At 39.7% G+C, this 12,503-nt stretch overlaps 1 protein-coding gene across 3 annotated transcripts in view; it reads right to left on the bottom strand.

Annotated features, from left to right (window-relative positions):
* The window catches only part of DOK5 (docking protein 5), a 138,232-nt gene that overhangs the window by 113,452 nt on the left and 12,277 nt on the right, over positions 1 to 12,503 (bottom strand). The window contains exon 2 of one of the 3 annotated variants that reach the window (XM_045528399.1): positions 8,354 to 8,524. The exons of the other annotated variants lie outside the window; for them this stretch is intronic. Coding sequence (XP_045384355.1) covers positions 8,354 to 8,524 — 171 coding nt within the window. Of the gene's footprint in view, positions 1 to 8,353; positions 8,525 to 12,503 lie in introns of those variants that run through there. 3 annotated transcript variants of the gene reach the window in all.

The following is a 12,503-nucleotide window of genomic DNA, read 5'->3' as shown; positions in this document are numbered from 1 at the left end:
TACCATTACCCTAAACAACCTGAGCATCTGTTGGTCAATAAAGAGGAAAAACCAACCCATCCATGAGATGTCCAGCAATGTCTACAAAACACACCTTCATCTGAGCTCATTATGATGAAGGAAGAGTTGATGCAAAACTCTTGAAACATGCTTAGCACCCCAAATGTTTGATCTTGCTCTTCTCTCCTTTCTTCATCCCTTTATACCCCATTTCTACTCCCAACTGGCAGGAGCTGTGATGACAGCCTTCTCCAGAACCATGTCACAGTAACTGTGCAGTGACTGAGGCCACAATCTAGTATACACCACTAAAACAGAGTTTATTCTTCATAGCAAATTTCTTTTTTAAAAAGTGTTGTTTTAAAAAAAATAATAGTAAAGCGAAATACAGGATTTTAACATGAAAGGATACTGTTAATACTAAAAATGTCAAACCTTTGGCATGACACAATGGCTTTTACCTGTAATCCTAGCACTCTCAGAGGCTGAGGTGGGAGAATAGCTTGAGGCCAGGAGTTTGAGAACAGCTTGAGCAAGGGCAAGACTGTCTCTACAAAAAATAGAAAAAATTAGCCAGGTGTGGTGGCACACACAGTAGTCCCAGCTACTTGGGAGGCTGAGGCAGGAGGATCACTTGAGCCCAGGAGTTCTAGGCTTCAGTGAGCTATGATCAGACCACTGCACTCCAGCCTGGGCGACAGAGTGAGAGACCCTGTCTCCAAAAAACAGCCAAACCTTCTCACCAAAACCCATGTTTTACCATCCTCATTGTACCAAAGGTGAAGGATTAGTGGGCCTATATTTAAGCCATTGGCTGCTTTTACCATGGCTAAATAAACAGTATGTAAATGGCAGAATCAATTCCCCAAATTGATCCCCAAGATGAGAAAATTCACAAATTCATATTTTTAACAAACTGTAATTGTCCAGGTCAGTGAATACGTGTTGAGTTTCTATTGGTCTAAGTGATGTATTACAATAGTTGGAGGATCAGCAGCAACTGTAAAATGTTACATTACAGTTGACTGTTTGCCCTGGAGAGGCATAAGCCTTTTCTCTTTATTCTCTGAATAAGTATATTTTGCAGAAAGAAAAGTTTCGGAAAATAGAAAGGAAGAATAAGAAAATAGACTTTTCTCAACATTCCTAGGTGAGTCTACTCATTGCTAATTCAGTAGTCTAGTGGATCTCTAGTGTTTGTGTCTTTTGGTGTCTATTCATTCCCATGAGTAAACAGCACTCCAAATTTCCCTTGTGAAACCATCTCTGTTGGCATGTGTGAGGCAGATCCAGCCTCAGGGCCAACAGAGCAACCTAACCAGCTTAAGCCAATTCTCCTACCCCAACCTCTGAGCCACATGACTGGTTCAATGATGGACATATGACCCAATTTTGGCTAACGAAAGCCAGGTTTCCAGTGTTTCTTCAACTGTTCAGAGAGAGAAAGACACACACTGTCTCTCCCACTGCATAAGAATCTGAAATGGTAAGAGCTTTGCAAGTGCTGAAGTCATCTTGCAACCCCAAGAAGAGCCTGTAGGAGAAGGAAGGAAAGCAAAGCCAAGAGAGAAATCAGGTCCTCTCAATGTCATGTGACCTCCAGCAATAAGCCGTTCCTCAAGCTGGATGCACCCCTGGGCCTTTGAATCTTATAAGCTGATACATTCCTTTCTGCTCAGTTTGAATTGGATTTTCTGCCATTTGCAAAACCCACAACTGATCAAAACTCCAGCTATGAGCCTTTACCTAACGTTGGTCAACAGTAGATCAAGACTACACTAATGACTGTTAAATTCTCCAGGGAATTATAGCCTTACTAGCATATTAGAAAATCATTTTTTTTAAGTTGTCAGCTATCTGCTACCTTTGCTGCTTTATTTTCTTTTGCTTCATCTTCTGATAAGGCCAGAGGAAATATGTGTTGCATGAACACAGGCAAATTAAACAGGTCAATCTACCTCCCTAAACCTAAGTCCTTATTAGAAAAGCAATGTCAATGACTTAACTTTTACTGAGCACCTACTATGTACCAGGCACTTCATACAGCAGCACTCCATAGAAACTATAGTTATCCCCACTTTAAAGATAGGTAAATGTGAGCCTCCAGGAGTTAGTCCATTTTCCCAAAGTCACATAGCTAAGGAGTGGTTGACGCAGTACAGATACCCTGCAAGTGTGTGACTTTAAGCACTCTCTCCATCCAAGCTGATACTACCTAACTCATGAGGTCATGGTAAGGCTTAAGGAAAAAGTATATGAAAATGTTTAGCTAGTCACTGAGCACGTAGAAAATGCTCAATAAATGGCAGCTACTACTGTTGTAGTTGCTGCTGTCGAAGCCTGGAGACGCGGGTTAGACTGTCTGCAGACGCAAATGCCGTTCTGTGCTGTCCGGTGGAGCACAGTGGGCGGTGCTGACAGAGCCGGCCTTGCTGGGTGAGCCCCCTGGCTCCTTCCCATTCTAATGGGCTGCTCTTTCAACTCCAGAGGCCCAGAAGTGAAATCAAGTGGACAAATTTGTAGATGGGGTGGGCTCTCAATGGCCGAACAGGGAGTGTAATTCTGGCCCAGCGAGTGCACAAAGCCAGGCGGCCTTCCAACCCAGCACAACCTGGGGCAATGTAAGTGAACTCAAGCAAATCACAGGGGCCGGGGCCAACTGGATTCTGGCAGATCAGGAAGGAGAAATGTTCTCTCCAAAACTGGGCCATGAGATCCCATGTCAGACCCATTTTGAAAGCCCCCACGATATTTCTCCCAATGGTTCAATGATAACAGCAGTCTTTCCAGTTAGTCGATATTATAAAGAGATTTTCTGAGTACACATCTCCAGCTGCGGTTTAAAGAGATTAGCAACAAAACACCTCTCTTAACCATCACTAGAAATTTAACACGAAAGGGCTTATTTTCTCTTTAAAACTAACAAGAAGTTAAAAATCATACAAGTTCAAAGTTTAAAACTGGCTGCTTTAAAAATGTTATGTTATTTAGCATATATATATATATGTTTTAAGAATAAGTATAAAGTATGACTCTTAATTACTGTGCATTTGTGGATAGAGAAACAGCCCCTTCCACAGTGAGCTTGCCCTAGTCACAGAAGGGAAAAAGGAGAACCTACGGCAAAGAAAAATGGGTAGCTTTACTACAGCAGCACCTTTTACAGGGAATTTTTATGTAAAATAAATAAATAAATAAAAAATGCAAAACCAAAGAAGATGTAAATTGGTACTTTTAAAAGTGTATGTGCTGCTGTCTGTAAGCATCTGATGGGCATTTCCAGATCTCAGAATAACCGGGCAGTTTTCGGTGGACTGGCCCCCGGCAGCCTTGGTCTGCAGAAGAGGTGAGGCTGGGACCAGGGTGAGCGGGCAAGCGGTCTGCCCCAGGATGGAATCCCTCGCTGTGATTAAAGCTTGGCCTTTCCCAGCATGGCTTTTCAACTCGCAGAATTTAATTAGACGAAGCAGAGAGGAGCAAAAGGAGAAAATTCTGGTCAATAACAAATGCTCTTGTGACCATCTTGCTTGAAACCCTTCCTTTGTTCTTGCTTTGCACACGTTAAAGACAAATAGGGTAAGAAAGTGAACATAAAGTGCTTACCAAAATGCCAGGTGCGGTTTCTTGCTTGAAACCCACCAGTGGCCTCCCATCTTATAAATATATCAACATTTTCCCCACGGCTACAAGCTCTTCACGAGGTGGCCCCTGCCTGCATAGCTCACCAGGAACAGCTCTGAATGCTCCCTCCCTGCCGCACCCACCTCCGTATTTGCACCCTCCCCTCCAGATATGTTGAGCTACTTGTCATCCCGGATGTGTGTCAAGCTTCCTTGTAACTCTAGGTTTTTGCCTGTGCAATTCCCTCTCCCTGGAACAGTCATTTCCAAAGAAGAGTGCAGTGAAATGAAGAAAAAGAAAATATTAAAACTTGTGTGTATGTGCATGTGTGTGGAATAAGTAAGAAAACAAGTTTTAGTAAAATAGAATACTGTCATATACGGGTTGATAGTGGAGTGCATGTATAATAAATACATATAAAGATATCGGGAGTTGTTTCGTTTAATTGAGTGAATTGTGTCATCAAAAAGATTGGAGGACGATGGGTCTAAAGCACCCTCTGTCTCTTACAGCCCCACCTCAATCCACCTTTGCTTGGATTAACCCTTTTCATGGCCCACTTCCTCCAAGCCATGCTTGACCTCCCAGACCTGGGCTAGATGTATCTCTGACCGTCTTCTCTTTCCGTTCTTGGCCTTAACATTGCACTCTCTGCACGGCAGCCAGCGCTAGCTTCATCATACCATTTCCCTCCCTGAAACCTCCATCGGTTCTCTACATGCTTAGTTTGCATCCACACTCCCCACCATGAACTCTACATTCCTACAAGATCTGGCCCCAGAGAGCTCTCCAGTGTCCCATGACTGTCCCTCTGTCCTCTAGGCTGCAGCCCCAATGGCCTTGCTGATCTGTTCTCAATGACCATAGGAAGCCCATTCTTTTGCCTGGTTCCATCTTCTACACAGACGGGCTTCCTTCAAGCTTTTCATGGCAGGGGGCTTCCTGTCCTAAGGCCTCAGCTTCCCCTGACCACTCAGTGTAAAGCAGACACCTATTCACTCAACACCTGCGCTGTCCAACATGGCAAACGTCGGCCACGTCTAGCTTTCAAGCACCACACCAGCTATCCTCTTTCTAGTTTCAGAACGAACGGAATCAAAACGTTCGCTGAAATCTTATTCTTCCACAGAAAAATCTTTATTTGACCAAGGAGTCAAAAACCTAGAAAAATATGTGCTTTTGAAAACAAACCTTTATAAAATAAGCTTGAAAGGACATGATTCTTTCCTTCCCCACTTTCTATTATGGTCCTAATGAAATATTTTGGTTATACAATGTACCAGGATCATGGCTCTTAAATATTTAATGTAATTTTACTACATAAGAGCAAACACCAATGCTTGCAAAGTGACACAGAAAATTGGAAGTGAACAGATTATCAAGATAAATTGTAATTCCAAATTAGCCTGAAAATCTGACCAACTGCTTCCCACGTGCTCACTCTGACCACAGTCTCTCACTGTCCCAAGCTACAGTAATTAAATACATGAGCGTATGAATCCAAATCCCATCTTTCTCTCCCTTGACAAACTAGAACTGCTATTGTTCGCTTGGTAAACTTAATATGATGTGTAAAAAGACAATTTAATCCTCTAATTTATGGCAGTGAGAGCTGTCGCTGAAACCCTGAGTTATCAATGCTCTTAACTAAAATAACGTTAATAATGATCACTAAAGGAAAATATATTTCATTCTAACTGTCAAGATGTCTCATACTGTTTCTGACAAAGCTACAGTAATTATGCTAAGGTGCCAAAAGTAGCACCACCTAGCAAAGCAAAATATACAGTGAAAGTGACAAACGGATGAATTTACATATGGATGAACATGATCTGTCGCTCTCCAAGGTCCCAATAGATACATAAGAGAAAAGGTCAGTGACATTATTGGATGATGTCTCCTAGGATGACACAATAGAGTATACGAGTATATGCCCTTATCACACAGAGAACAGATTTTCAATATATTTTAAATAAAATGGGCTCACTAAAAAGTCTCATCTCCCAACCATTGTAACTTGTCTCTGGTCAATTAAAGTCATAATATTTGTTTTTATTGTACAAAAGGTGTGAATGTACACTTTAAAAGTAAATAAATAAAAATATAGATAATTATATAAATAGATAAATAAATATAAAAATAAAATAAAAAAAGCAAGTGACCACTCAACTCACCTTACTTCCATTCAGCCCCACATCTTAGAGGAAAGCACAGTTACTTTACCATAGTTACTACCAGAAACCATTCCTTTCTTCACTTTTCTACACCCATGAAGAAATATATATGTGGACACATTTGTGCCAACATTTTTCTTATTTCCTGGCACCTGCTTTTTTCCTTCCACTTCACAATATGTGAAGACAACCTTCTACAAGGTATAGCAAATGAAATAAACCAGAATAGAACAAAACATGAAGACTTCAAACTCATTAGTGGGTGATTTTTCACCTTACAATAGATTTTGCCACCTTTTCATCTTCCACACCTCCATTTAAAGGATGCCCTTTACCAATACTTTCATTATACAAATTTATATTTTAATTACAAGAGTTTGGAAATAGATATCCAAACAGTAAAGTAGCTGTCTGTTATTCAAATGCAAAACTATCTAAATCAACACTTTAAATTGATGACAATTTCAGCCTAGGTAGTGCATGAAGCAATTTCTGCACATTTCAGTTTGCAGTGTTCATTCACTGATTCATTAAGGGCCCACTACGTTCCTGGGGTTGTGCTTGGCTCAGGAATCCAGGCAAACCACCAGCCAGGATCTCCAACTTCAAAATCTGCTTTCCAAAGTAACCTATAGGCTATGAAAATGCTCTATATCAGTTATTTTATTTAATTTTCAAAATAGTGTATCTCTGTGATTCAGGAACCATAATTATTGACACTGTTTAACTGAGGAAACTGAAATTAGGAGAGGTTAAGTAACATGCCCCAAATTGCAATAAATCAGTGGTATAGAAAAATCTGTCTGCCACCTCTCACAGAGGTTTATGCTCAGAGCCATCATGCTAAAGACTTTACACCTTTAAAATATGGTTTCTCAGAGGCCAGAGTCTTCGAGAAGTCATGAAATTTTTCTTGGCCTCAGTTTCCCCATTAGTAAAATACAGGGATAAACACGTTAATATTATATCTTCTTGCACTATGAATGTCTATTTATGCTGGTTCTGTTTTCTTTTCTCTGATTTTAAAACTTGAACTGACATTATTCTTTTAATGTGTTATCCCTTAAATTTAATATAATCTTCACTCGCATGCCTCTCTATGTCAGAAAGTAGTAAGAAACATTTTTTTAATAACCCTTATATTCTCCCTACTAGTCTTTCTCCAACTAATATGCCAATGCCTTTCTCAGTTTGAACTTTTGGAAGATAAAATGAGAAATCGGTATTTCTAACTCTGTATGCATAATGCCTATTTAAAATCAAGATCAAATTCCCTGGAATGCATGACCTTAACTTGCAGAAAGTTGACCCATTCTTAGAGTTAATATTAGTGCAATTAGTCTAACAAAAGGACCTTTCTCATCTTTGAAATATTCAACTTCATCTATCTCTGAAAACTAAGCTTCAAAATTTAATGCCAATAAAATGTCCAATCTCCTTCATACACACTTGATCTTGTGTCTATCTCTCTAAAATGAATTTAACTTCAGAAATTTATTTCTGTATGATAAAGAACTTTTTCAGTACTACGTGTAAAACTGTCATTCTTATTAAGAGGTAGCCCAGAAGCCTTGGAAATATACTTCTTTCTAAATTTTTAATCAATCTCAAAACAAATGCTGGTCAGTATAACTTCTGTTAACTCCATCTATTATACAAATCTTCTCCAGAAATTCACAGTTGTCTAATGAAATTGACAGTTATAAGAAAAAAGAATTCAGGCCGGGCGCGGTGGCTCACGCCTGTAATCCTAGCACTCTGGGAGGCCGAGGCGGGTGGATCGCTCGAGGTCAGGAGTTCGAGACCAGCCTGAGCAAAAGCGAGACCCCATCTCTACTAAAAATAGAAAGAAATTATATGGCCAACTAAAAATATATATGGAAAAAATTAGCCGGGCATGGTGGCGCATGCTTGTAGTCCCAGCTACTCAGGAGGCTGAGGCAGTAGGATCGCTTAAGCCCAGGAGTTTGAGGTTGCTGTGAGCTAGGCTGACGCCACGGCACTCACTCTAACCCTGGCAACAGAGCGAGACTCTGTCTCAAAAAAAAAAAAAAAGAACAGAAAAAGAGAATTCAAATTCTCTCCTCTCGGTAAGTGGGCTACTTGGTAGCCAAATACCCTTTTTAAGGTTAAAGTAGAATCAAATCCACAGACAAAAGCATCTTCCTTCCCCTTGGCTACAATAAGCTATAACCAGAATTCCCTTTTCATGATAATATAAACAGGTACTCAGGAAAAAGGGCTGTAATCAGGCCATTCAAGCAAGAAGAGCTAAAGTAACACTGCTTTAGGCATAAGTCTTGCCTACTGTTTATTTGGAGCTTCTTCTTCCTGGAGAAAGAAGTGACCATTTACCCAGGCCAAATTCAATGTCATGAACCAGTTAAGGTATTTTCTTCTTTTATTCAATGGATGAATCTATTGAAGAAACTAGGACATTTTAACATCATAAGTGAAATAAATTACTGATTTTCCATTTTATAAAAATTAAACTAAAAGAACCATTATAGTTTTGAAAGCATTGGATAAAACACAAGGAGAAACCACAGGCCAACAAATTAAGAGAGATTCTTGCGAAAGGTCTTGAATCCCTCTTTAGAAGGTTGGGCTAAAGTTGCAGATTTGCAATTACACACCAAGCTGTTGCAGACCGCGCTTCCTAGGAAGAAGATTCTGAGAAAGAGATGTGCGTTCCGCAAGGTTACTGGGAGTGCTCTCCAGATCAGCAGCTTGGAGGGATCCAGTCAGCTGTGCTGCCCTCTCCACCCCAACCCAGGAACCTGGAGGCTCTCAGAGTTGTCCCAAAAAGTCACTGAGTGTGGACTGTCTCCCCGGGCAAGAGGTTTGACTTGTGGCAAGGTATCTCTTTGCAGCACCAGGTCAGCTGCAAACTGTCAGTCAACAGCACTCCTAGCAACTGGAGGAAGGAATGCTCAGACCTGAAAGAGAGGGGTGGAGATGTGGGGGGCACACTCCCATGCCCACCACACAGGACTAGCCCAATCACAGCCAACCTTCCCAGAGCTAAGCAATGGATTCTGAAACGTCAAGCCCAATAGGAAAGGTTAAATATTTCCAGATGGTGTTGAAAGAATTAGAATCTTGCTAAGGTATCCAACCGGAATTTTGAAGAACTCGGGTAAAAGAGTATCCTGCCCCTTCCCAGAAGGTGTAATGAACACTAAGGTATAACAATAAAGCTAAGAGCTTGGAGGAATTATTTAATTCACTCATTCTTTCATTCATTCAACAAATAGTTATTGAACTCCTACTACATGGGAAAAAGCAAGAAGTAAGACAAGAACAAGGTGTGCCCTTGTGAAGCTCACAGCCTAGAGAGACCAAAATCATCAAATCGATACTCTCAAAACATGCATTTTTAAATGTCCATCAATGTTATGAAGAAATAATACAGGGCAGCACCATCCAATAGAATTCTCTATAATGAAGGAAATATACCTGTGTTATCCAACATGGTAACCACTGATGACTATTTACGTGGCTATTTGTCACTTAAAATGTGGTTAGTGTGACTAAGAAATTGAGTTTTTAATATTATATTTCATTTCAATCAATTTAAATTTAAATGTCCACATGTAGCAGGTGACTACCCCCACCATTTAGATGGGAGATGGTGTCAGTAAAAGCATCTCCAAATTAATGGCATCCCAGCTGGGATTTTTAGGATAAGAAGGAATTAGAGAAACTAAGAATAAGGCGAAGAGCTTTCTTGTCAAGGGAAAAGCCACAGGTAAGGGCAGCGACAGAGGAAAGAGCCTGGCTACTACGGGACCTAAAGGAGTGTGTTTGGCTTGTGCACTGACTTTGGAGAGTGTGGGACGACACATGGCAGGTGAGGTCGGTCGTGTCCAAGTCACGCAGTGTCTTGACTACGCTACAGAGATATTTACGCATAAGGAGAAGGTAATGGAGAGTTTTAAGCAAAACTCAGATAGGATTAGGTTTAATTTTTTAGGTGATCAGTTTGCTACAAGCAGAATAGATTTAGGGAGTGGGGGATTGATTGAGTCAAGGAAGAGAGAGGGACAAGAACATCCTTTCCAAGTTAGACACAAACAAACACACGTACACACAGAGAGCTAAACATACCCAAGGTTAGGACAAGCAGAAACACATATTTAACAGCACTCTTGGCCAGAGTGTACCTAGTACGACCTCTTTGAAGGAAATTTGGGTTCATATATCAAAATCGTAAATGTACACAGTTTTGTAAGAATAGCTTCCTTCTTAGGACTTATTTCAGAAATACTGTATCATGTATGCATAAGTGTATGCCCAAGGATGTCACTGCGTTATTGTTTAAAAAACAAAAGCTGGAAATTACCTAAAAATGTCCATTATTAGTGGACTAATTAGAGAAATTGTGGCATAGACAAATAAAGGAGTATTGGACATTTATAAAAATTTTTGAATAGTGCTCCAACTTAAAAGAAAAGGGACATCTCTCTTTCATGGTGAGATTGTGGGTAGTATAGTTTTCTTTTTTCTCATGTATATCAGCTTATCTCAACAAAATTTTCTATAATATCTACCTATGTATAGGTATATATATGCATTGATCTTATAATAAAAACAGACTCTTTAAAAAAAGGGACAAAGTATATAACAGTATTATATAAAATGAACACATGCATATATATACGTCTAAAACAAATTACACATATGTACAAATACATGCATTTTTCACATAAATTTCACATATATTTTACATAAATATCTCTGCACAAATATGCAAGAACCTTCTAAGAATGGTTATCCCTGGCAAATGAGACAAGTCTGGGGTGGAAGGGAAATTTCCTCTTCATTCTATGTTTTTTTGCATTGTTTTATTTCTCTACCATGTATGTATAATATAAAATACGAGTTAATTAAAAAGAATTTATGTCTATATATATCACATCCCTTGTTGTAGATAGAATGAGCATATTTCCTTTCTTTCTTTTCTTCCCTCCCTCCCTTCCTTCCTTTCTCTCTCTCTTTCTTTTTCTGTTTCTCTCTTTCATTCTTTGCCAGAAATTAAACACTGCTTTTTCTTAGATAAGATCACTTTTGAAATCCAAAGTAAACAATAAATTATAAAAGTTATCAGTTCTTGTTAGTGATCTGATACAAGTCATAGCAATTCTGGAGAAAAAGCCCAAGTTTTCTCTGCGATTTTCACTGAGGAAGCTAATGGTGAGGCACTGGGGAGACCAAGTTGGGACTAAATAGAACGTTCCATGTACTTGGGATGCTGTTCACATCCACAGTCACACTTCTGGCGCAGAGGTGGACAGGTGGTGAGGGAGAGAGGGCGGGCATGACAATCTCCTTCTTGCTGCAACCGAAGCTGAGGTGTGAGCAGTTCAGTGACATGTTCTGGTCATAGCAGATGGCCGGCAGCAGGACAGGGTGAAAATCAGGCCCTTCTCATTCTAGCCAGGTTTCTCTCTTCTGTAGGTTTGTCTGACCTGGGGACTGCAGTTGGGCTACAGTCCAACTGTAGCCCAGTTGCAAAAGGGCTACAAACAAACAAACATCACACAATAGAATTCCACAAAACTCTTGGAATTTCTTAGGATTTATGAATATGTGTATGCATTCTATCCTAGGGTTACTTGTCTGTTTCCTAACTTAACATGCATGATGTTATTTCAGGTTTTTAGCCGTTTAATATTTATTGAGCACCTACTATGTGCTCAGATGCTGTTCTAGCCACTGCGAATTCAGCCAGGAAGAAAACACCTTCTTGGTGCTTGGAGGTAAGTAGAAGAGGCAAGCAACACAGAAACGAATAATTTAAAAAAATCATTCCAGTTGTAAGGAGTGATCCTGAATGAAATTAAGAGGGGATGAGACAGAGTACACCTGAGGGAGGCCACCCAAGATTGGATGGTCAAAAAGTTCTCCGGGAGGTGACTTGTGAGATGACAATGAGCAAAGAGCCAGCCATTGCAGAGCCTTACAGACAAAAGGAAGTATAAGATGCAAAAGAAATGAACAGGAGAGAGTTTATCGTTTGCAAAACAAAAGGGAGCTGATGTGGCTGGAGCTTAGACTGTAAGCAAAAGACAGGAAGGAAAAGATACTGGATTAAGCAAGTTCTCATGAGTCTTAATAACTAGGAACAACATAAATGCAACATTCAGAAATTATATCTCGCTATGAAGATTCATATCATCCCCATCCCTCCACCCCTGCCACCCAGCTACACAGACACGTGTGAAGCATTTTACAAGATTGACGAAGCTAATAAAAACATAGGCTGGGCTATATATCTTTTCACCCAATATATGTTAATCAAAATTGCAACTTTATAATTTTATTTTTAGAGTAACAATAAATCCAGTCACATTTAACATATTATTTATCATATCTTTTTTGTGAAAGACTTCTATGTAGCCATTTCCTAGGAAGGTTTTTTTTTAAGATAAAGAATTATGATTTATGTTTCTAAATTCTTAATAACTGTTTAAGCTGAATAAATATCACTCTTAAAAGAAAAAAGACTGCAAAACTGAACGGATTATAAAATGGCCAAAAATTCAGCCTCATGCTTAAGAAAATCTGTACACAAATGAGTCCATTTTTCACCTAGCAGGCTGGCAAAACATTGAAAAAGCCCTCAAGCACACTGTGACAAAATGAGAAGAAATGGGCTTTTTTACACATTCCTGGGGAACATCCTCCAAGGCAACTTTTATAAAA

Source organism: Lemur catta, chromosome 17 (assembly GCF_020740605.2).
Source record: "Lemur catta isolate mLemCat1 chromosome 17, mLemCat1.pri, whole genome shotgun sequence".
Lineage (NCBI taxonomy): Eukaryota > Metazoa > Chordata > Mammalia > Primates > Lemuridae > Lemur > Lemur catta.
The sequence above is the reverse complement of the archived record's forward strand: the minus strand, read 5'-3'. Positions and strand labels throughout refer to the sequence as shown.